Genomic DNA, 23,513 nt, shown 5'->3' with positions numbered 1-23,513 from the left:
TGCCATCAGCACTACTCAGGGAACAGAGAGGGCAGGGTTTAAGAATCCAAGGAGCAGCACGTTTATTCTGGGCTCTAGGGGAGACCCCCCATTTCCTTCTCCCTTGTCATCACCAATAACAAGAGGATGGATCCTGGGCCAGCTGAGGCCCTGTGGTCCCTGGCTCCTGGCCCTCCACGGCCTGCCGGCAAGCAGTCTGTGTCAGAGGTAGAGACGGCACCTCCTGGGGGGTACCAGAGCTGGGCAGATGCGGGGGCCAGGGCAGGAAGAGCAGGGAGCAAGGGTGCACGTCCATGAGTCCAGCTGGGCCTTTACTTGCTGCCCGCCATGATCTTGAGGTACTGCAGAGCACGGCGAGCGGCCTCGCCACGGGCCGCCTCCCTGGTGGTTGCAGAGCCATGACACACAGTGGCCGGCTGTGTGGACAGCTCCACCAGACACTGGCAGAGCCCACTCAAGCTCAGCTCCTCTGGAGACCAAGAAAGAGGAGGGAGGCAGCATTGGGCGGGAAGGCAGCACCAGGAGGGGTGCACGCATCATCACGCCCTCCCACACCCCCTCAGACCCATCCATACTTGCTCTGGTCCAGTCCCCACCATCCCCCGGCCCCCCAACTAGCCATACCAATATCCAGGTAGCTGACATGGAAGGCCTGCTCCTCAGAGAGCTCACTGAGGACACTGCAGCAGGCAGGGCCCAGAGCACCTAAGGAGCCCAGGGAGCAGCTGCGGAGGGACAGGATCTTCTCTCCCACCGAATTCCGCAGAGAATCCCAGGTGCAGCCTGGGCCCCGGTTCCGAAGTCCATCCAGGCGGGAGCCCACACCCTGACGAGATGGGGACAGTGAGAAATATGCAGCCAGGAGCTGTGAGACCCAGGCATTTAACAGACATGCAATGTCTATTAGGAGAGAAAAGACCGAGAAGCTTCCTCCAGCTTGCCTCCCCCCAGTCCCTCCCTGTATGGCCTCCTCTAACAACTAGACCCTGCACAAGATGGCCAGGCAGCTTTCCTCATCCCAGTAACACAAGCCTACAAGGCCCCTGTCCTGGGCCAGCTCCCCCACAGCACTCACCAGGCGGGCCTACAGTTAAGGCTGAGAGGAGGCCCAAGGAGCCCTGGGTCTGGTAGGAAAATGGGCAGAAGCAGGCCCGGGACCCAGAGAGGCTTACTCCCGACCCACAGACTCCTGAGCCCCCAGTGCCTGCACCGGCACAGCACATGGAGCCCAGTGCCCGGCCCACAAGCCACTCACAATGGAGAAGTGGTCGTCATCAGGCTCCGCCTCATTCCCATCCCGGGCATCCAGGGGCACCGTGTGCACTCGAAGCAGCATTTTGGCCGCCGCATTACGCTTTGCCAGCTTTTTGGAAGTGCCACTGCCTGCATGTGGGAGAGGGCTGCTGGTTTATGATTCCCAAAAGACCTAGCTCAAACTGTCCACCCAGCTCAAACTTGGGTTGAGGGTCCCCTCAGGGGATGTCAGTTGGAAAGGGGAGCTCGGGATCTGCCAGGCACCTGAGAACACGATGGGCCAGAAGAGGGAGGTAAAGAGAGGGCTCAAGGAAGAAGCTAGGAGGAAGGAGCCGAGCCCAGAGCAGAGAAGCCAGGACCGCGGGCCGGAGCAGAGAAAGACTAGGAGCTGCGCGTGGCTGGGGGACAGTAGCTACAAGAACTGTTCTGCCCAGTTACCAATCTCAATGAAACGCTCCACTCGGCAGGTCATGGTAAACTCTTTGCGGTGGGCCGGCCCAGACTCCTGGGTCACCGTGTACTCAGGCAACCGCCAGCCTTTCTGCACCACCAGCTCCTTGGAAGGGGAAACAAGGGCACACAAGGCTGAGTGAGAAAAGACACCTCACATCCTCTCCCTCCTACCCTAGAAGCCTCAGGTAGGAGAAGGAATACAGGGGGGTGGATAGCCCGCAAACAGGGTAACCGGCCCACAGAACCTTCCCGCACGGCCCCTAGTTCAAGAGAAGACAGGCATGCACAGAAAATGAGGATGGGGCACACCTGCAGAGCGCCAACGGGGTTGCACTCAGACTGCTGAGGGGAGACGGGGGGCTGCACCTCCATGGGGGGGCTCCTGAAGGAAGAAGGGCCCAAGACCAACGCTGACGGGGCTGCCTCCTTCTGTGGCTGCGCATGAGTCCTCAGCTCTGCTTTGGTTTCCCCAACTACCACCTCCCTACTCCCTGCCAGGCAGGCAGCTGTCTGTCCAGACGTCCAGCTGGCTTCCTTGCCCCTCCCACCCAAGTGAGGTCTCCTCCAGGTCCCAGGCCCATTTCAATTTTCTGGAACACTTGATCATCACTTCTCCAGGACAGTGAGAGAGGGGCTGTATATCCAGTCCCCGAAGCACCTGGTGGGACTCACATAAGACCATCTCGTGGCCGGCTCAGAAGAAAATGGGGCCTGCAAGACCTTTAAACATGGTCAAACATCATCCACATGGCTATTTAAAAGTCATCAATTACTTCCTGTCCCAAGAGCTTACCAGCGGGTGCAAATTCTTCAAATCCTGGTCCCCAACTATTCATCCTCTGTTTACTCTCAGACTTCCTCACGCCTGACCTGCCTGGGTCCAAGGGCTGGGGGCCAGGAGCCAGGAGCCCTTCCTCCCCGCCCAGGCAGTCAGGAGACACAAGATACCTGGTTGGGACAGCAGACGGAACGGGAGTAGCAGCCGCTGCAGCAGTTAAAACCGGACCGTCCTCAGGCAGTGAAGAGTCTAGGGGAGAAAAAGAACTTCCCGAGGGGAAGGGGGCCTTTGATTCACACCCATGTGGGAGGGGGCGGAGGGGGACCCAGGTCTCCTGACCTGCCCATGCCCTAAGAAAATTCCTTCCCACTCGAGCCAAAGACTCAGGGAAGTTCAACCACCAGCTCTTCCTCCTGGGCTCCTTTGCTGCCAAACACCAGATCAAAAAGAGTGAGAAAAGGGCAAGGAGGGTCTCTTCGTACCCAAGAACCACGGGAGCAACAAGCTCCTGACCTGAGTGTGGAAGAGGGAAGGACAGCTTGCCAGAAAGAGGAGGCATGTTGGGGAGCAACTCCTTCCAGCCTCAGCCTCCACCCCTCTCCCTCCCTAGCCTAGGTCCCAAACCACAGCCATGACCCCTCAATGGGGCTGGCTATTCCCCCCAGAATCCTTCCAGCAGCAGGAGCCCTGGAAGCATCCTGCCCGGGTCCAGAGGAAACTCTCAGGAAAAGGCCAGGTCGAGGTGGCTAAGCGTCACTGCGCCAGGCCTACTGGGCAGAGGGGCTGGCGCAAGGGCGTGGGTTCCTGGCAGGGCCTCTAGGATGCCTTGGCTCTTCCTCCCTCACCTGCTGTCCTCCAGGGCCGGCTCCAGCATGCTCCCCCCTTTGAGGTGTTTGAGGGCCACCTCAGCTGCCTTGTGCTTGGCTGCCTTCTTGCTGGGGCCCTGACCTGAGAGAGGGGGTGTGGGCAATACTGGAGGTCACTGGAAGGATGGAAGAGAAACCGGCATCCCACAGCCTCTCTCCTCACAGCTAGAGGTAGTCAACCAAGGCCCCTCTCACACACCTCCCCCTGCCCAAGACTGGAAGTGTCACACTAATCGCTGGAAGGAAGGGCCCTCCTTTATTCTTCCATGAGCTCCCCAAATCAAGCCATGCCAGGCAGAACTGCTGCTGAACTCAGATACTGTGGGTGGAGATTCTTTCTCTGCCTCACTTTCCTCTGGCCAGCACTTTCTTTGCGCTCAATAAAGAGAGATGGCTGGAAAAACAGAAACAGTAGGCTCTACAGTCAAAGCCTGGCTCTGCCACTTCCTAGGGATGTGACCTTGCACCAGCTAAAGAATCTCTCTGAGCCTCAGTTTCCTCACACCTAACATGAGAATACTACTACCTACATCACTGGATTAGACTGAGGTTTAAGACTAAAGAGGAATTTGCAACAGAGCACCTGGAACAGAGAGCACAGCGGGCACTCACTTCCCCAAATACTTCGCTGAGATTTCAGTTTATCTCTTATTTTTTTCTCTAGGATGATGACGATCTGCCAGATCACCGTGGCAGTCCTACCCTCCTCCTAGCAGACCTGTTCTCCCAATCCAGTCAGGGGCTTTTCCCCTGAAATCTCTCCTTCCCTCAGCGGCCTTGGAGGACTGTGAAGAAACTCCAAGAAATAAAGCCAATGGGGCCCTGTGAACGCACACCCCAGCCAGGTTGCCCAAGCCTTCCTCACCAGTGCAGCTGGTGTCGCCAACGGTGACCCTGAAGGTGAAATTAGGCTGGTGGGCTTGGCCCTCGGCTTTGAGAAGGTCGTACACGGGCGTCTTCCCTATTCTGGTCCCATACTCCTGCAGAAGGCTGATCGGGGTCTTGCCCGGGTTGGCTGCCAGCATTTGCTCTATACTGGGGGGAGGGGCACAGACCCTCATCACACCTCTCCTCTCTGCACCCACCTGGCCAAGCACTGCCACATCAGACCCAGGCACATTATGGGGGACATAGGGTCCAGGGGACCCCAAGCAATACAGCAGCCATTGGCTGGGTTCAATGTGGAGAAGAGGTGCAGGCTGAGAAAGCTGAGTGCACTGCCCCAAGGCAAGCGGGGACTGCGCTGTTCCTGTCTCAGTCAAGGCGGGGATCCTGTACCCCAGTGCAGGTTGGAAGTGCATGTCCCCTGACACAGTGCAGGCCAGGAACTCAGTACCCACCAAATGCACTGAATGTCGGGGGCGTAAAGCCCAGTGCCCCAGTGCAGTCTGGGAACCCGACCAACCCCAAACTATTTACAGCTGGAGGCAGTGACCACTGCCGGGATGCATGCCGGGAACCACGGCCCAGTACCCCAGTGCTTGCCGGGAACAACCCTCAGGCCAGGTGCATGCTGGGGCCGCACCGCTACCCCCTCCGCACCGCACCACGCTCTTAGCCCTGCAGGGATCGATACGAGGCGGCTCACCTGGGCAGCCCGCAGCCCGTGGTAGTGCCGGAGCCCTGCTCCTCTTCACTCATTCCCTCCTCCGTCCCCGCGGGCGCCACCGTGACTGCAGCCTCCACGCGCCCCGATACACCGCCGACGAGCTAGGGCCGGGGCCAAGCCCCGAGTCGCGGCCGGTCGGGCCCGCCGCAGGGCATGCTGGGATATGGAGTCCCCCTCCCACCGGACTCCATGAGGCTCCATCAGGAGAGACGCTATCCGCCCCACAACCCTCCGCGTGGCTCGCCCGGGCAGGCAGCACCGCCTTCTGGGAGGAGCGGACCCCTCCACTGTCGCTTCCCGACCGGAGGGTGGTTTTTTTGTTTGCTTTTTTTTTTTTCCAATGTCGTCCCGCCTCCTTCCTTTCGTGTCTCTTCTCCCCTGGGCTGGGGCTCTGGGCATGCGTACTAGCGTAGTGGAAGGGCCTGGGGGCGGGGCGATAAGGGCTGACTCGAGCCCCCGGGCCTTCGAATCCCGAGAAAACTACAGAACCCAGGAGCTCGCGCGCCATCTTTGTCGCAGCTGGAGGGGCAGGGTCAAGCATGCACGAGAAGCTTCGCGGCGTGATTGGTTATTGCGGCTTGCGCTCTCTTCCTCGAGGTGGATTGCGATTGGTTACTTTACCTAGTGGGGCGGGGACAAGGGAAGAGTCAGCCCCCTTTGGCTCCGCCTCTTTCTTGAGAAAAGGTTGTGATTGGTCCAAGGACCAGGCTACTGTCGGATCCCGGCTCTTCTCTGTCTGGGAGGGTGGCCCTTACCTGGATGTTGGAGGGGACTGTTCTCTGTCCCCCAGAGCGCAGGGACAGTTGTACGTGCATCTCAGTTCCCGCCCAGCCTTCGGCCTAAGCCCCTGCCCCCGGCCCTTAGTCTCAAGAACCTGCTTCCTTTTCCTAGGTTGTCCTTCACCTCCCTTCTTAATTCTGCCCCGCAGACTGTGGGGTTCCCGCTGCTTTTCTAAAAGCCTCTTTAGAACGACCTTAGTGAACTTTCCTGTGGCTGAGCAGGAGACCCGCTGTGGGGGCTGAGAATTGGGCTATAGTGGGACGACAGGGTTAGAAGAACTAAGGCATGTGGTGGTCTCATTCCTTCTGCCATGGGTCTTGGGTCTCTCAGCTAAAGAGCGAGCAAGAGACGGTTCTGGCCTTTTAAGACTAATCGACTAATCTGAGTGTGGAGCAGAACGCGTATTTTTGGTTCCCAGAGTTCCAGTCCCTCCTCTCCAAAGTCTCACAGCCGCTGGGCTGAAAAATGTAGGGAAAATCTTGTGACCTTGGAAAAAGAGAGATAAGGAAAAATGTCTGATTCTAATGAGTGTCCCGAGAGTGGGTCACGGAAGAGACAGCTTGTCTGAGCTGGGGGGGTGGAGGTCCAGAGGAATCCTCGAGTGTTAACGAGGGGTCATCCAGGAACACTGGAGGGCGACGGGGTATTGAGCTGAGTGGATCCTAATTGGGTGGAACTGGAGTGGTGGCAATTAGGGGAAAGAAAGCTGGCAAGGTCTGTATGACAGGGAGAGCAATGCTAGAGCGCTGGGGGGATCCCATCTGAGGGGCTGCTGTCTCAGGGTAAAGGAGGGAGTTTATAAGACCGGTAATAGGGGGCTCCTACGGAATTAGCATAAGGCCCGAGGTGGGACTGCCATAGGACACCGCCAACAGGGAGGTGAGGGCCCAGGCGGGCCAGGGACGAGCCTGGAGCGCGCCGGATGGCAGCAGCGGGCTCCTTTAAGAGGCCGGCGGCTCCAGCGCAGCATCCCCCGCTCAGGGCGTGTCCGTCCCGGGGGGCCAGGGGCGGGGGCCTTGGAAGGAGCGGGAGTTCAAGCCTAGTGAGGACGGGGCTAGGGGTCGGGGGGTGGGGGGAGAAAGCTGGGGCTGACACCCGTACACCTGGACACCGCACGAGCATCGCCCGTGACAGCGCCCCGGGTCCGGTCGAGGGCAGCGGGGGGAGGAGGGAAGGAGGAGGAGAAGGAGGAGGAGGCGGGAGCAGCATCCGGAGCGGAGCTGCAGCAGCGCCGCCTTTTGTGCTGCGGCCGCGGAGCCCCCGAGGTGAGAGCCGGGCCGAGTTGTGGGGGGTGAAGGGCAGGGATGGGTTCGGGTCCTGGGATCCGGGTGCGGAGGGAGGGTCGGGATGCAGATGTGGCGGGGTGGGGGAGGGTGGCGCGGGGATGCTGAGGCTGTGGGGATGGAGGAACTGGGGACCTGGACCCGACGTCTGTGGGCATGGGAAGGAGGGGAACGGAGCCGAGGGACGCCGCGGCCCAGCTTGGAGGCGAAGGGCCTCCAGAGCTGAGAAGGACTGTATGGGGTGGGGGTGGGGGGATGGCTGGGGGACAGACTTAAAGGACAGTGGGCAAGAGAACACCCTCCTCTCCTCCCACTCATCCTCAAGAAGGGGGAGAGGGAAGGAGGAGAAAGAGTTTCGGCCCCTCAGGGAAGGAAAGGAAGGACAAGGCCTGATGTGTCCACCATCCCCCTCAACCCTCCCCCCCCTCCCCCGAGGATTATAGGGCAAGAGCACCTGTTCTGGGATAGCCAGGTGATGGTTTCCCCTTCCCGCTGTGATGCCCCCAGTCATCTCCAGCTGTGGCATTCATCTTCTCCATCCAGCTGTTGCATCCTCCCCTCCCCCATTCATATGGGGCTTTCTCCCCCTCGCTCTCTCCATCTCCTCTGGCTCCCCTAACCCATTTCCCCAGGCCAGGCCTTTCATGGACCTCCTCCCTTTTCCCCACACACTCCTCAAACTCCTTGGCTTAAAAATAAGTAAGAATCCTATCCCCAGAGTTAGGACTCCTGATAACCATGGCCTTGGCTCAGGGGAGGGAAGAGAAGGGGTCAGAGGCTCTACAGACTGTGGAAGAAAATAGTGGGGTGTCCCTTAGAAGTGAGGGAGGAGTCGTGCCTTTTAGCTCCATTACCTGCTCCCTCTTGGGGGGAGAGTTAGTGAGTGGGCCTCAACCAGAAGGGAGTGCATGTGAGGCCTTCTGTGCCACAGTCAGCACCTTCCTCTAAACCCCATTTCCCTTCCAACTCACAGGCTGGACTCCATGACTCTGGGCGCTCTGATTTTCAGCCAGAGGGTCACACCAAGGGAAGGCGGGCGGAAGGGATTCAGGAAGGAAAAGGCCCAAGTGTGCCCTGGGCCTTCCTGTCCAGACACCGAAGTTCCTCTGAGCTTCAGGGCCCGCTCTCTCCTATCTCACACTTAAGAGTGGGACAGAACGTCTGCCCTCTCAAGCCTGCCACTCATCTGTTCACTCGCAGTGGGGACTGGGGCGATGCTGGGAAGACCAATGGTGTGATACCCCAACTCCAGCACATGTGACAATGCACAAGTAAATATCCATCCCCTAATGAAACCTTGTTACGGGCAGAGGAGGCAAGAAGTTTAAGTAAAGAAGTGGCTCAGGACTTCCTGGGTGTCCTTATAGCTGAGGGGGGCAGAACCCCTCTAAAAACCAACTGCTGTTCCCCAGTCCTCCCTCGGTGGTGAAGATGTGGGAGTCTGGCTTCGCCAGGAAGACGACCCTAAATTCTAGTGCCCACCAGCCTGGACTCACCTACCGGCCCGTCACGTGCAGTCCTGCCTCTGCCCTGCCTGGGCTGGGAGAAGGAAGGGGTTAGGGAATCGACCCTTCAGGGGGCCCTGCTGGGCAGGAGGAGGAGAGTGTGGAGGTGGTGCCCGCAGGGGACATAGGGGCTTCCTGAGGGGTTGGCCACGGAGACTGGTCCCTCTGCTTTATTGGCTCCCAGAAGGACTAGGGTCACGTGCGTGTTGGGGACAGTGATGAGCAGGGAGGGACACTATTCCAGAGGAGAGTAGGGACCATCCGGGGTAAAGAGCCATTGTCCTTGGTTCCTTCTTCCTTTGTTCTCCTTTTTATCCCTCATGTGGTCCACCTCCCCTTCCACCTGTACCCTCCCTATGCCTCTTGCTTTGCGGAGGAGGAAAAGGGCAAGAGGGATAGGAATCACATTTATAAAAAAAACCTACTACTGCTTGTTAGGCACTTGCCACGTGGCCGATGTTTGTAGCGAGCTTACTGGGCGCCAGCTCTGGGGCCAAGAACTTAACTTGGATTATCTCAGTAATGCTCATAACAAGACAAGAGTTAGGTAGTGTTGTCATCGTCTCTATTTTAGGGATGAGAAACTGAAACTTAAAGAAGTTAAGTAGGGCCAGCCCCGTGGCCGAGTGGTTAAATTCGCGCGCGCTCCGCTTCAGCAGCCCAGGGTTTCACCGGTTCGGATCCTGGGCACGGACATGGCACTGCTCATCAGGCCACAGTGAGGTGGCGTCCCACATGCCACAACTAGAAGGACCCACAACTAAAATATACAACTATGTACTGGGGGGGGGGTTTGGGGAGAAAAAGCAGGAGAAAAAAAAAAGTTAAGTAATCTGTTCGAAGTGAAAAAATCAGTATGTGGCAAGAGCTTAGGATCTGAACCCAGGTCTGCCTGACCCAGAACCTCTGTTCTTCCCCACCACGTTATATGCTGCGTTCCCACCGTATGACATAAGTACCACTGTCCCCATTTAGAGATGAAGAAACTGAGGTTTGTTAAGATGTCTCATTCTCCAGGACACCCAACTGATCAGAAGCAGAGACCAGACCGCCCCACGCGTCTCTGAGTCTCAGGCCATCCAGCCTCCCTGTGTAGCACACTGTCCCAAGCTAGGTGACAGGAATGGATGGGCTCTCTGTAATTTTTATTTCCTCTTTTTCTATTTATTCATTTATTTTTTAAAGATTGGCGCCTGAGCTAACAACTGTTGCCAATCTTGTTTTTTCCTCTTCTTCTCCCCCAAGCCCCCCAATACATGGTTGTATATTCTAGCTGTGAGGGCCTCTGGTTATGCTGTGTGGGACGCCACCTCAGCATGGCCTGATGAGTGGTGCCATGTCTGCGCCCAGGATCCGAACCAGCAAAACCCTGGGCCACGGAAGTGGAGCACGTGAACTTAACCACTCGGCCACAGGGCCGGCCCCTCAGGTTAAAATAGATGCTTTTTGGGGTGGCACAGCGGTTAAGTGCACACGTTCTGCTTTGGTGGCCCGGGGTTCTCTGGTTCAGATCCCGGTGTGGACATGGCAACACTTGGCAAGCCAAGCTGTGGCAGGCGTCCCACATATAAAGTAGAGGAAGATGGGCACGGATGTTAGCTCAGGGCCAGTCTTCCTCAGCAAAAAAAGGAGGATTGGTAGCAGATGTTAGCTCAGGGCTAATCTTCCTCAAAAAATAAAAAAAATAAAATAAAATACATGTTTTATTATTTTAAAAGCAACTCAAAGTTATTACTGAAGTATTAGAAATATGGATCAGCCACAAGAAAATAAAAACCCCCACAATTCCACCTTCCTAGAAACTGTTACACTTTGGTATCTGTCCTTCTAGATCTTTTTTGTTTTTAAGATTTTATTTTTACTTTTTCTCCCAAAGCCCCCCACTACATAGTTGTGTATTTTTAATTGTGGGTCCTTCTAGTTGTGGCATGTGGGACGCCGCCTCACTGTGGCCTGACGAGCGGTGCCATATCTGCGTCCAGGATTCGAACTGGCAAAACCCTGGGCCGTGGAAACGGAGCGCGCGAACTTAACCACTCAGCCACAGGGCCAGCCCTCTTCCAGATCTTTTTAAAGGCACATCCAGCTCAAGAACTATTTGTTCAGGGCCGGCCTGGTGGTGCAGCAGTTAAGTTCGCACATTCCATTTCTTGGCGGCCCGGGGTTCGCTGGTTCAGATCCCGGGTGCAGACATGGCACTGCTTGGCAAAAGCCATGCTGTGGTAGGCGTCCCACGTATGGAGTGGAGAAAGATGGGCATGGATGTTAGCTCAGGGCCAGTCTTCCTCCGCAAAAAGAGGACAATTGGCAGTAGTTAGCTCAGGACTAATCTTCCTCAAAAAAAAAAAAAAGAAAGAAAGAAAGAAAAGAACTGTTCGTTCAAATACACTGAACTTCTTCCAGGTCTACCTGAGGTCCTAGTAGGAGGGCAATCCTGTGGCCCCTCACAGCTCCCTCCTACCCTCCCCTCCCCCTCAGCCCTTAATGGGTAGGGCTGAGGGATGATCTGGGGCCACGTTGACCAGGGGGACCCGAAGGAAGGACGGGGTCCAGAGAATTAGACCTTCTCCCTCAGGTCAGAGGGGCAGGATGGCAGAGGAAGGGCTGAGGATCTGTAGAGGAATGACTTCGGGGGCTCTAGCACACCACTGCCATTGTGACCCAGTTACCCTGGAACCGGAAATCGAGATTTGTCCTGGGCAAACAGAAGGTCGGAGACCAAGTCTCCCTTTTTCTGGTCAGATAGAAGAGATGGCCTCTCCAGAACCCACAAAGAAAGGCCTGGTGTCCAGCCAACCAGGAAGACAAAACCAGGAGCCAGGCCCTGTGCTCACACATTCCCTGCGTCCCTTCCCAACCCTCCCCACCCGAGACGGGAGGCTTGGAGAGGCTCCCGTCCTTAGACTAAAGCGTGCAAAGCTGAGCTTCATTCCCAATGCAAAGCTGGCCCTTTGTTCCTAAATAGTCCTGCTCCCCTGTCCCCAGCCCCTCACTGCCCACTCTACTGGGAGAAGAGGGGGTGGTGGCCGGGGTCTCAGCGATTGACCTCTGGGAGGCTGGGGACCTGGAATTAGGGGCTATCTCCAGTTGTCCCCAGGTTCTCAGGGGAAGGCATTTCCCCCTCATGAGGGCACTGAGCAAAGCTTAGTTCTTTCCATCGAGAAGAACCTTGGGGCCAGGACCATGGATCCTGTAAGAAGCAAAACCACAAAAGGCTGCAGCCAAGTCGCCAGGAGACCCAACCTGAGTGGTCAAGTCCTTTCTCCTCTCAGGCTCACAGAGCCTGCAGGGGCGGAACCAGCGTTCAAAAGTCTTGGGTCTCCTTTCCCTGTAAAGACCTCCCTTCCCACACCGCCTCGAGAGAGAAGGTAAATCTTCCTCCTTTTCCTGAGGACAAAATGAGGTCCAGGACAGTGGTAGGGGCTCAGTGTGAGGGCCCAAGATTTAGACAGATGGTCTGGCCTCGCGCCTAAGCTCCCAAGACAGCCAGACAAGCAGCTTGGCATTGAGATTCTGCCATTAGACCAGAGGGAGCAAGAAAGAATTCAAAGGGTTCCCTTGCCACAGGCCTCCAGCATCTCAGGCAGGAAAACCTAGGAGGAGGAATAAAGGGGGATACTCCCTGCCCCCACTGCCTGCCAAAGGGGCGCTCTGGGAAAGGACCAGCAAAACAGAGAATCTGGTAGCTGAAACTGCATTAGGGCCTCCCAGGGTGTCCAGAGAGCCTCTTCCCTTGGAAGATGGACAGCTGAGGGACCACCCTGTCCCCTCACCCAATCTGAAGCACAGTTCTGCACAGTAAGCACTTGGTAGATATGGTTGACAGAATGACTGACAGAGATACCCATGCTCTCCTGTCATATCCCTGCCCTTCCCCCATGCTCTGCATAATTGATGGCCAGGGAGACAGCTCCCCTCCCCCAGGGTGACCGAATGTCTGGGCCAGGGGCTCCTAGCCATGCTATCCCCCCAAAGCTCTGGCGCCAAGTCCCAGCTGGGGGGCAGTGGGACACAGCTGGCGGGTCAGAGATAAAGGAAGCAGAAAGGGGACTGTGTTTGAGGAGAGAGGAATCTCCAGTTTACTATAGCTCCCTGGGGCCTCAGCTCCCCCCCCCCCCCCACCCCTTCAGGTCAATCTGGAAGAGTTGTCATTAGCCTGAGAACAGGGTGGGAGTGGACTGAGCCTGGCTAGACTCCCTTCCTTTCCTTTGGTCCCATCTCCTACTTCCTCAGCTACTCCCACTGCCCTAAAAGACAAACAGGTGGAATGGCTTCTCTCTCCAGCTGCTAGCCCTGGATACCAGAGGGCCCTCTGGGAAAGCCTGGTGACCTGGAGGGAGGTTCCGCTGCAAGTGTCTCTGAGCACGTCACCCTCTCTGTGCCTAAAACTCCTAGTTGCCAAACACCAGATGAAGGCTGAAAAATTCCTTTAAAAAGCCAGGTGTTGTGCCTACCAAGGCTCAGCTTCTAAAGAGAAAAGGAACTGGGGAGGGCACAGACGATCTCCGTGTTGTTCAGCCCTTTTCCATCTCATTTCTCTGCTTTTCAAAATCAGTTTTTCAATCCATCCTTCTCAGGTTTGACTCTCCCTGCGCTGCACGCTGTTTCGGTCTGTGTATCTCTCAGCTCATCCCTCCTTCTCTGGATGTGCCTGTCGCCCTTTCTGTGTCCAGTCTCCCCACCTCCTCACTCCTGCTTTCTCTGTGATACTGCACTCCCAATGCCAACCCCAATCCCTTCTCTCCAACACCGATCGCTCTCCCTCCCCTGGGCTCCCCGCTGAAGATCTGTCTGCGTGCGGGGTCGAGGGCGGTAGGGGAAGGAGCGGAGCGCAGATGCGGCCGATTACTGGGCTCAGGGGTCCACGCCTGCGGCCCCCGCACCCATCCTGGCCACCAGCACATGGGCCAGCCCAGGTCAGGGGCGGGGCCCAGGCGCAGCCCCACCCCCGCCGTCGCGCTCACGTGACCCTGGGCTAATCTTGTCCCGGTGACTTCACGCGCCGCCTGGGCCCAGTCGTCATGGTTACGCCGCAGCGCTTCCCCCAACCCGCTGAGTCCTCTCCCCTTCCCCACCCTGACCCCCTCCTCCCGCCGCCGGGCCCCCGCCCCGCCCCAGCCCCGCGCCACGTGACGGCCGGGAAGGAGGTCGGGAAGGGGGAGGGGGCGCCGGGGCCGTAACCCCTTCCTCTCCGCTTTCAATGGCCTGTCTTTGGGCTTTTAGAGGGCTTCCCCGAGCGCCCCGGTCCCGCATCCCTCTGCCGGCTCGTCGTTCGCAGTGGTTCACAAGGGAAGCCTCTGCTTGGGGGGCGCAGGCGAAAGTCCTGGGGTCCTCCAGGGAAAATTCCCCGGCGTATTGGCACGTTGCTTGGCCTGTGATTGTTATTTGCATTACAATCTACATCCAACCTCTTGAAGCCGCCGGTATCTCGTGGGATGTGTTGGGGATTCAGAGACTGGACCTGTGACTTCAGGTCTCTGAACCTCCGTTCTCTCAAGAACATAAAGGGACCAACCATCATACCTCCTTCGCTGGCTTGTTCTGAGCATCGAGGGAGCTAAAGCAGACCTAGTGTAGTGCGGGCCTTAAGACGACCCTCCGGGGCGGGTAGAGCAGTGGGTCCACCTGACTGAGCGTCGGCCTGCGCGGCGCCATGTGCTCTTGGAAGCCCTGGGATCCCGTGCGAAGTGGTCGCTCTCAGAGGAGCCGGACGCCCGACCACACTGCGTCCAGGATAATGGGAGCCATGCTCGAGGAAGCACAGGGACTATGCCAGCCCGGAAGGGACATTAACCCAGAGCAGCGGGGAGGGCTTCCAAGATGAAGTGAGACTTGGAGGACAAGGGATGGGGCTTGAGCAGCGCCTTCCAGGTAGAGCACGCCTGGGGCCGAGCTGGAGCCTCTTCCTAGGAAGACACCTTGGGCAGGTTACTTAATACCTCTGTCAAATGGGGGCTAAGAATGCCTCCCTTCGAGTTTCTTTTTGAGGATTGAATGAGCTAAGGCGCCAAAACAGAGGCTAACATACATAGTAAGCCTTCCATTAAGAGTTGGTTAGCCATTCTTGTTAGGTGCCCAGGCACACAAGCCTGCTGGAACTTGGTGTCAAGCTCAGTTCTGTATGGCCTGGGTACCAACAGCAGTGAGAGAGGAGGCTAGGGTGGGGGCAGGGCAGTGGGAGCTACTAAGGGGTCTGAAGCAGAAGAGCGGTGCCGGCCAATTCGCGTTTTAGAAAGATCCTTCCAAAGGCTGGTGGAAAATGGCGTGGGGGGCCTTGGAAGAACTTGGAGACCACTTAAGAGGCAGTCGTCCTGGGCCAGGTGACACGACTAATGAGGCCTGGATTAAGGCAGTAACTGGGACTAAAGAAGAGAGGCTGAAACACCGTTGGGGTAGAGCTTTCCAGATGTGCCAGGCATAATCAGAATCTCCTGAGGTGCTCGTCTGATATGCAGAGGAAGCCCACCCGCACCCACTGAACAGTCTCTGGGAGGCCTGGAAGTTAAGTGCTGCGAGAGCTGAGACCCTCAGAGGTGCCAAACCTCCACGTCTATCTGTGTCACCGTCCAGTGAGCCCTTCCTATGTGTAGATTCAGGCCACGCCTCTCCCGATGTGATTCAGAGGCTCTGATGCAGGAACTCAGGAAGGAGCCTACTACGAAGAACGATTAGAGCATCGCTGTCCTCAGGAATCCTCACATCTCAGGGTTTGGTAACTGACTAGCTGTGGAAGGAGCTGGGAGACCGGAATGACTCCTGGTGTCGAGCTCTGGATGTTTGGTGTAGTTTGAAGGATTTGCTGTGCCTGTGTGATAGCTAGTTTATCCCTTTGTGCAGCTGGAGAAACTGAGGCTCCAACAGGTTGCCTGAGGTCATGCAACCACTAAGGCTTGGCAGAGGCAAGGCTAGGATTCAGATTTTTGAATGGTTGCTTTTTAAATAGCACCCAGCTATGAACTGGGACAAATCTCCATTGTCTGGAAGGCTGGCTCTTGGTTTAGGGAGCTGGGGACGGGGCAATGGAGAAAGAGGAGAGGAAACAGGGCCTTCTCTAACTGTCCCCTGGGGGAGCAGCTGGACTAATGGGAGCCCCACGGGGGATGAAGCAGCTGGCTGCAGCTTGTCCTGACAGCTTCTGCATCCCCAGAGGATGGTTCTGCCTTTTCCCCCAACTGTGCTGGGGACAGTGGAGCTGATTGGTTACATCCTTAACTCAGAGAGGCCCAGGTGTATACCTGTGAGCAGCCTCAAGGGAGACCCCAGGTGTGAGCCCTGAGTGTGCCTTAGGATGGCTCTTACCTGCCTTTAGTGTCCCTAGGAGGGCCTCGGCTGTGTCACGTGTAAGTTCACGAGGGTGAGGCCCGGGGTGCATCACCCATATGCAGGAGGCCCAGGAATGTCATCTGAGAGTGCCTGAGGGATACTATCACCAATGTTACCTGTGTGTATTTCAGTGTGAGGGAGCCTTAAGTGTGTTACTATTGTGTGCCTAAGGTTGAGACTCAAAAAGTGTATATCTCAGAGACCCTTATATGACATCTGTGTGTGCGTGTGCGCCTTAAATGAAAGGAAGTTGTGCTCCAGAGGGGAATTACAGTAATCTTACGGGAAGAAGGGAGCGATTCTGTTACCATAATACTTGAGTCCCAGACATATTTCACCGGTGTATATTGAGTGGAGCTGTTACCTGTGTCTCCTGAGAATGATACTCAGGTATGTTACCTGTATACCCAAGCAAGGAAGACTTGTTATTACTAGATGCTCGAGAGGAAGCCTGAGTATCAGGTTTCCTAAGATGGGTCCCAGGTGAAACAGGCATGGGGATGGGTACCTGAGGGAGAGGCTCAAGTGTTACTTCCAGTAGGGCTGTTGTGAGCCCAGCTCCCCAGTCCGTGCCTCTGCCTCCCAGGTGAGCATTCTGAGCTGGTGCACCTGTGGCTTTGACAGTCCCTTCCTCCTTTGTTCCCACAGGGCCCACCCTTCACCACCACACCGGGGCCCAGAGGCCATGGCCTGCCTCCATGAGACCCGCACACCCTCCCCTTCCTTTGGGGGTTTCGTGTCCACCCTAAGCGAGGCGTCCATGCGCAAGTTGGACCCAGACACTTCTGACTGCACCCCTGAGAAGGACCTGACGCCTACCCAGTGTGTACTTCGAGATGTAGTGCCGCTCGGGGGCCAGGGTGGGGGCGGGCCCAGCCCCTCCCCAGGTGGAGAGCCGCCCCCTGAGCCTTTTGCCAACAGTGTCCTGCAGCTACACGAGCAGGATGCAGGGGGCCCAGGGGGAGCCACTGGGTCCCCTGAGAGTCGGGCCTCCAGAGTTCGAGCGGATGAGGTGCGGCTGCAATGCCAGAGTGGCAGTGGCTTCCTGGAAGGCCTCTTCGGCTGCCTGCGCCCTGTCTGGACCATGATTGGCAAAGCCTACTCCACAGAGCACAAGCAGCAGCAGGAAGGTAGGCCATGCCCTCGCTGGCTCCCTGAGCCCGAGATCTGTTGGACAGCCCCATCTAAGTCACCTGATGACCGTTTCCCTCCCGCCCAGCTCTAGCCCTTATCCATCCATCAGCCACTGACTTCCCAGCTTTTTCTTAGGCCCTCCCATTCATTCCCTTCCCTGTCCCCTCAAAGCCAGTCTTCTTGGCCTATTTTGGCTACTACTGTAGCAACGCAATGCTTTCCCTTGAGCCTGGCTGTCACAAGGCCCTGAGTGTGGCTCTCTCTGAGCCTTGTGGCACTGTGCCTCCTGTCCACAGACCTTTGGGAGGTCCCCTTTGAGGAAATCCTGGACCTGCAGTGGGTGGGCTCAGGGGCCCAGGGCGCTGTCTTCCTGGGGCGCTTCCACGGTGAGGAGGTGGCTGTGAAGAAAGTACGGGACCTGAAGGAGACTGACATCAAGCACCTGCGAAAGCTAAAGCACCCCAACATCATCACCTTCAAGTAAGGTTCAGGGCCGGGACCTACTTGGGCAGCAGGGATCCACCCCACCCTTCCTAAAGGAGATGCCCAAATGGCACGAGTGGGATTGGGGGCTCCAGGTGTGAATCAGGTGACTGCCAGGCTGGCTGAGGCCTTCATACTACTGTTCCGCCCCCAGGGGCGTGTGCACCCAGGCTCCCTGCTATTGCATCCTCATGGAGTTCTGCGCCCAGGGCCAGCTGTATGAGGTACTGCGGGCTGGCCGCCCTGTCACCCCCTCCTTGCTGGTTGACTGGTCCATGGGCATCGCCGGTGGCATGAACTACCTGCACCTGCACAAGATTATCCATAGAGATCTCAAGTCCCCCAAGTGAGTAAGCAAGGAAGCAGAGAGAAGCTGATGTGCATGGTCTCCTACAGGTGACCCCACCCAAGTCAGTGTGGCCATCTCCCTGCTCCAGACCCTGTCCTAAGTCCATGTGGCCATCTCAGAAACCCCTCCCAAGTGAAAGTCCTATCTCGGGAGGGCTGTGGTGAGTCCCCTGCCTCTGGGTGTCCCACACAATTTAAAACAGAAAGGCAGAGGTGTTGCAGCTGGATGAGGTGTGTGGAGCGGCCCAGACCCCAGCTGACTACACTCTTTACCAGCATGCTAATCACGTACGACGATGTGGTGAAGATCTCCGATTTTGGCACTTCCAAGGAGCTGAGTGACAAGAGCACCAAGATGTCCTTTGCAGGGACAGTAGCCTGGATGGCCCCTGAAGTGATCCGCAATGAGCCTGTGTCTGAGAAGGTCGACATCTGGTGAGGACCAGGCTGAGAATGGAGATAGCAGGTGGCCAGCAAGTAGGAAGGGGGCTTCCAGGGTCTGAGCTTGAGGGAGATGATCCGTGGCAACCAAGGCCTCTGGAGGGAGCCCCTCCCAAGTGATGTCCCCTCTTATCCCCAGGTCCTTTGGTGTGGTGCTGTGGGAACTGCTGACTGGTGAGATTCCCTACAAAGACGTGGATTCCTCCGCCATCATCTGGGGTGTGGGAAGCAACAGTCTTCATCTGCCTGTGCCCTCCAGTTGCCCAGACGGCTTCAAAATCCTGCTTCGCCAGTGCTGGTGAGGATGGCCCGGCAAAGCTGGGAAGCAAAGGGGTGTTCCTGATAGCTAGCCAGCACCTAGCACCCAGGCATCCAGGCCCGGAATACCAAACAGGGAGAGGGAACCAGAGCTCCCAAGGTGTTGATCTTCAGGGTGTGGCTCAAGAGGACCACAGTGTAGAACTGAGAGGAGTTGGACCAATAATCTGCAGGGGTGCATTAGACTCAAAGGCAAACTTTATGTGACCTTGGGCAAAGGGTACCCCCCGAACCCACTTCCTTATCTGTAAACAGGAATAGCAGTGTCTGCCAGACACGGTTGCTGTGAAGCAGTTGTGAGGCACTGGCACAGCCGCTGAGCGCTGTCGGTTGGGTCTCAAGTACACTGGCTTAGGACGCAGGGAAGGGCCGTGGACACTTGTTTGGAACCTAGACCCTGAAGGAAGGTTGAAGATTTCTCATCTTTTGTTGAGCATTTCCCAGTGTGTTTCTTTTAATGGAGTGACTCAGAAAGAGGTTTATTTTGGCAAACAAGTTGGAAAATAGGATTAAATGTTTCCTTACTGCAGGACTTTGATATACTAATGGTAGTGTGTGTTTTATTTCCTAGACAGCTAACCAGGGAATTCTTTTGTCACAGAATACATTCTAGGATTGGATTCTGCAGGACACACTTTGGAAAAGGATGCTCTAGCTCCTTTATGGTCGGTCCTCCCTGAAATCCCTTTCTCTCCAACTCCATTCCCTCCAGGAATAGCAAACCACGAAATCGCCCATCATTCCGACAGATCCTGCTGCATCTGGACATCGCCTCCGCCGATGTACTCTCCACACCCCAGGAGACTTACTTTAAGTCCCAGGTGTGCTGTGGGTAGGAAAATGAATACCCCAACTCCCTCCCTTTCAGAGATAAGGATGCCCTTTGAGGGGAGGCTGGGAAGAAGGGCTGATTAGGATGGAACAGCTTAGCTTCTGGAGGGCTGAGACCTGGTCTTGGTCAATCCTGTGCCCCACTCCCTTTTGTTCCCACACACACAACTTGCAGCAGTGCACACACCTGCAGAGGCTTTCCACAGGTCTGCCAGGTGAAGGGATGTCCCTCACCCCTCATTGTCTCCCCACCCCCAGGCAGAGTGGCGCGAAGAGGTAAAGCTGCACTTTGAAAAAATTAAGTCAGAAGGGACCTGTCTGCACCGCCTAGAAGAGGAGCTGGTGATGCGGAGGAGGGAGGAGCTCAGGTGTGTGCCTCTGTTTGGGAAAGTGACCTCATCACCAGCAGGGACTGTGGACCTGGGATGAATCATGGTACCATGTGAAGCCAGCTCACCACAGGGACCCTTCTGCCTGTTTCAGACACGCCTTAGACATCAGGGAGCACTATGAACGGAAGCTGGAGAGAGCCAACAACCTGTACATGGAACTTAATGCCCTGATGTTGCAGCTGGAGCTCAAGGAGCGGGAGCTGCTCAGGTAACCCATCCGTGCCCTCATGCACCAAATCCTGTCTTCACGGGCTGTGCCTGACTCACATCTACTGAGCTGGGTCCCCCTTTCTGGCCACATGCCCAACTGAGAAAGTGTCTGGCTTCAGGAGGGAGCAAGCCTTAGAGCGGAGGTGCCCAGGCCTGCTGAAGTCACACCCTTCTCGAGGCCTCCTTCATGGGAACACAATGGAGAAGCTCATCAAGAAAAGAAATGTCCCACAGAAGCTGTCACCTCACAGCAAAAGGTGGGATCAGAGTTCACAAGTGCCGAGTTTCAAGAATGGCAAGGGGGATGCTGGAGAGGCAGGGGAAGGAGTCAAGGGTGCCAGGAAGACTCTTCTTTAGCCGGGGAGGGATGTGCTTTGTACCACCCAAGGTTAACCTGTTCATCTTAAACTTGTATTTGCCCTCTTCCACCAGGCCAGATATCCTCAAGACTGAGTCTTTGCTACCTAAACTAGATGCAGCCCTGATTGGGGTGGGGCTTCCTGGGTGTCCTAAGGGCCCCCCCTCACCAGGACGGAGTCGCCGTGGCAAGACCCGTCACCGCAAGGCCAGCGCCAAGGGCAGCTGTGGGGACCTGCCTGGCCTTCGTGCAGCTGTGCCAACCCATGAACCTGGGGGACTAGGAAGCCCAGGGGGGCTAGGAGGGGGACCCTCAGCCTGGGAAGCCTGTCCTCCAGCCCTCCGTGGGCTCCACCATGACCTTCTACTACGAAAGATGTCTTCATCATCCCCAGATCTGCTGTCAGCAGCACTGGGAGCCCGGGCCCGGGGGGCCACAGGAGGAGCTGGGGATCCTGGCTCACCACCTCCAGCCCGGGGTGACACCCCCCCAAGTGAAGGCTCAGCGCCTGGCTCCACCAGCCCAGATTCACCTGGGGGAGCCAAAGGGGAGCCTCCTCCACCAGTAGGGCCCAGTGACGGTGTGGGGCTCCTGGGAACTGGAAGGGAAGGGACAGCGGGACGGGGAGGAAGCCGGGCTGGGTCCCAGCACTTGACTCCAGCTGCACTGCTGTACAGGGCTGCTGTCACCCGGAGTCAGGTACAGTATAGGACAGTTCCTGAGCTCTCCCCGTCTCCTCTCCTTGTTCTCCCTGGGGTCCAAGTCCATAAATCACTTCCCATATTAGGCTCTTGATCTTAAGCCATTCCCTACTTAACCCTTTATAACTGTTCCCTTCTCCTGGGTCCTTGATAACCTCTTCCCACTTTTGACCACAGTCCACTCATCTCTCCTGCAGAAACGCGGCATCTCATCAGAAGAAGAGGAAGGAGAGGTGGACAGTGAAGTAGAGCTGACATCAAGCCAGAGGTGAGTGATGGACTACGGAAGGTAATGGCATTCTTTTGCTTTCTGGGCTGCAAGGTGCAGAGCCAACAGCTGTAGCCCATCTCTCCAACATACAGGTGGCCTCAGGGCCTAAATATGCGCCAGTCACTATCTACCTTCAGCTCAGAGAATCCATCAGATGGCGAGGAAGGCACAGCTAGCGAACCTTCCCCCAGTGGCACACCTGAAGTTGGCAGTACCAACACGGACGAGCGGCCAGATGAGCGGTCTGATGACATGTGCTCCCAGGGCTCAGAAATCCCACTAGACCCACCTGCTTCAGAGGCAGTTCCTGGCCCTGAGCCCAGTTCCTTGCCCATCCCACACAAGGACCTACTCAGAGCAGAGCAGGTGAGTCACAGAAGCAACAGTCCTGGACAGGGGCAGATGCCCAGTCATCTGAGAGCTACTGGGCAGACAGATGCAGAGGCCAGAAAGATAGGTATTTAGGCCCTAAGTCACTCCGTACCTAAGCCTGTTTCTTCCCATACCAAAGGGCAACTATCCACATGGTGGAATCTGAGAGGCCTACCGTCTAGAGCACCCTGTATGGTTAGCAGGGCTGGTTGCACGAGAGCTCTAAATTGCAGCCAGGGAGGAAACTAGGAGTCTGCTGCCTTAGAGAAGGGCCTGAGCAACTGAAAATCTGGAAGCAGAAAAATCAATAAGCTCCTGGCAACTAAAAAGACCTGAGTGAAAGATCTTGAAAGAATCTATCTGTCATACCAAGAGATGCTGACCTCACCTCACTGCACTTCTCTTCTTCACAGGGCCCTCCCAGTTCTGAGGACTCAGACTGTGATAGCACTGAACTGGACAACAACAGTGGCGAAGGCGTGCAGCCCCCAGCCTCCCTCCCTCCCTGAAAGCCACTCTTATTCCTGTACATAGAGAAATATTTATATAAATAATATATATGCGCCACATAATCAACAGAGAAAGATGGGGCTGTCCCAGCCTTAAGTCAGGCTCAAGGAGACTGACCCCTGACCAATTCACCTGATAAACTCTGGGGACACTGGCAGCTGTGGAAACGAAGGACAAGTACTGCCCTAGAGCTGTGGGGAAGGGCAAACCGGCCCCTTCTGACTTCACCCATTATGTTCAGCCAGCAGTCAGGCAAAAGAAAAGCCAGACTTGCCTCCTATGTTCTCTAGACTCTTTCCCCCAAATTAAGGGGAGCAGGAAAGGGAGCCACTTAGACTGCACTTTTTTTTGTTTTCCATTTACTGTTTACACATTTTGCACTTGGGAGGAGGGAGGCTAAGGCTGGGTCCTCCCCTCGGAGGTTTCTCAGGTGGCAATGTAACTAATTTCTTTGTCCCTCCATTTCTTTGCCCAAGCTCTGGCTTAGGGCCTAGGGGGAGGTTAGGAGATTGTGAAAGCATGTGATGGCTCAGGCTGAAGGACTGGGGTGTTGTGTAAGTCCCTGCTTTTATCCTGGTGCCTGATTGGGGTGGGGACTGTCATATTGTAACCCCTGTGAAAAACCTTGAAATATAACCACTCCATGCAGGCCCAGCTGTTGAGGGTTTTCTTGGTCAATGAAGGGGTAGCAATCACCGTTAAGAGCGAGCCTTGGGCTCCAGACATTATCTGAGGACTCTGGACCAGTTATTTCGTCCGTTTATGCTATTCTCACTAACTAAATGAACATCACTTAAAGCTCCAACATTCTAAAACTATACGCATAAATGGGAGCGGGTACATCTTTCTAAAGGATTTTAGTAGAAGGACAGATCTTAACACACCCACTTGTAATATTAAAAGATGCCTGTGAACAAAAAGTTATTTAAGACACTGAAGTTTTTAGCTTGAACGAGGGGACAGACATTCCCAGGAACCTGATCTGCAGTCACACACATCCAACTGCTTCCATGTGTATGCACGTGTGTCCTTCCCCCGCCTCCCCTCAATCAAGTACCTGCCCACTCTTTGCAAACGAGCCCTAAGAAAATGTAACCCCCTATCTTTAGGACCACGGGCACAGTCAGCTTGCTATAGCTATTAGGTCACTTTGCAATGCAGGTTCAAGGGAAAATCTGATCAAGGGCTAAAAAAGATGGAGTGGTAAAACAGAAGAAAATATCTTACTGGAATAAAGGCTTATATTCAAAACCCAAGCAGGGTCCTTGTCCTTTGAGGGATAAAAGGTGCAAA

General features: G+C 56.0%; 2 protein-coding genes across 5 annotated transcripts; one reads left to right on the top strand and one right to left on the bottom strand.

The window, feature by feature from the left end:
• Positions 1-37: 37 nt before the first annotated feature.
• On the bottom strand, positions 38-5,345 carry TARBP2 (TARBP2 subunit of RISC loading complex). 3 transcript variants are annotated; one of them, XM_014847573.3, is made up of 9 exons: positions 4,940-5,345; positions 4,217-4,386; positions 3,331-3,433; positions 2,656-2,751; positions 2,017-2,089; positions 1,693-1,810; positions 1,256-1,383; positions 625-826; positions 38-469 (listed from the first exon to the last, which is right to left on the bottom strand). In XM_014847573.3, the coding sequence occupies exons 1-9, from the start codon at positions 4,990-4,992 to the stop codon at positions 312-314; spliced, it is 1,101 nt and encodes a 366-aa protein (XP_014703059.1). In that variant the 5' UTR covers positions 4,993-5,345; the 3' UTR covers positions 38-311. The 3 variants fall into 3 exon arrangements, with proteins under 3 accessions (XP_014703059.1, XP_014703062.1, XP_014703061.1); XM_014847576.3 differs by having other exon boundaries at positions 4,217-4,381; positions 4,940-5,313; XM_014847575.3 differs by lacking the exon at positions 4,940-5,345 and adding an exon at positions 4,692-4,827.
• Positions 5,346-6,735: 1,390 nt separating this feature from the next.
• On the top strand, positions 6,736-22,869 carry MAP3K12 (mitogen-activated protein kinase kinase kinase 12). 2 transcript variants are annotated; one of them, XM_044755662.2, is made up of 15 exons: positions 6,744-7,005; positions 16,500-16,673; positions 16,773-16,981; positions 17,282-17,465; positions 17,623-17,814; positions 18,093-18,251; positions 18,397-18,555; positions 19,288-19,396; positions 19,665-19,774; positions 19,890-20,006; positions 20,128-20,265; positions 20,441-21,065; positions 21,265-21,335; positions 21,431-21,704; positions 22,124-22,869. In XM_044755662.2, the coding sequence occupies exons 2-15, from the start codon at positions 16,537-16,539 to the stop codon at positions 22,217-22,219; spliced, it is 2,580 nt and encodes an 859-aa protein (XP_044611597.2). In that variant the 5' UTR covers positions 6,744-7,005; positions 16,500-16,536; the 3' UTR covers positions 22,220-22,869. The 2 variants fall into 2 exon arrangements, with proteins under 2 accessions (XP_044611596.2, XP_044611597.2); XM_044755661.2 differs by having other exon boundaries at positions 6,736-7,005; positions 16,500-16,981.
• Positions 22,870-23,513: the final 644 nt, after the last annotated feature.

This window comes from Equus asinus, chromosome 22 (assembly GCF_041296235.1).
Source record: "Equus asinus isolate D_3611 breed Donkey chromosome 22, EquAss-T2T_v2, whole genome shotgun sequence".
NCBI classification, from domain to species: Eukaryota; Metazoa; Chordata; class Mammalia; order Perissodactyla; family Equidae; genus Equus; species Equus asinus.
Note: the sequence above shows the minus strand (reverse complement) of the source record. Positions and strands in the feature narration are given on the sequence as shown.

Excerpts from the sequence above, each read along its gene's own strand:
- TARBP2 (XM_014847573.3), bottom strand. The coding sequence starts at position 4,992 with ATGAGTGAAGAGGAGCAGGGCTCCGGCACTACCACGGGCTGCGGGCTG. Across the intron at positions 4,387-4,939 it reads ACGGGCTGCGGGCTGCCCAG|TATAGAGCAAATGCTGGCAG; the intron begins GTGAGCCGCCTC and ends CCCTCCCCCCAG. Across the intron at positions 1,384-1,692 it reads GGAGCGTTTCATTGAGATTG|GCAGTGGCACTTCCAAAAAG; the intron begins GTAACTGGGCAG and ends TCCCACATGCAG.
- MAP3K12 (XM_044755661.2), top strand. The coding sequence starts at position 16,537 with ATGGCCTGCCTCCATGAGACCCGCACACCCTCCCCTTCCTTTGGGGGT. Across the intron at positions 20,266-20,440 it reads CTGTCACCTCACAGCAAAAG|GCCAGATATCCTCAAGACTG; the intron begins GTGGGATCAGAG and ends CTCTTCCACCAG. Across the intron at positions 21,336-21,430 it reads GAGCTGACATCAAGCCAGAG|GTGGCCTCAGGGCCTAAATA; the intron begins GTGAGTGATGGA and ends TCCAACATACAG.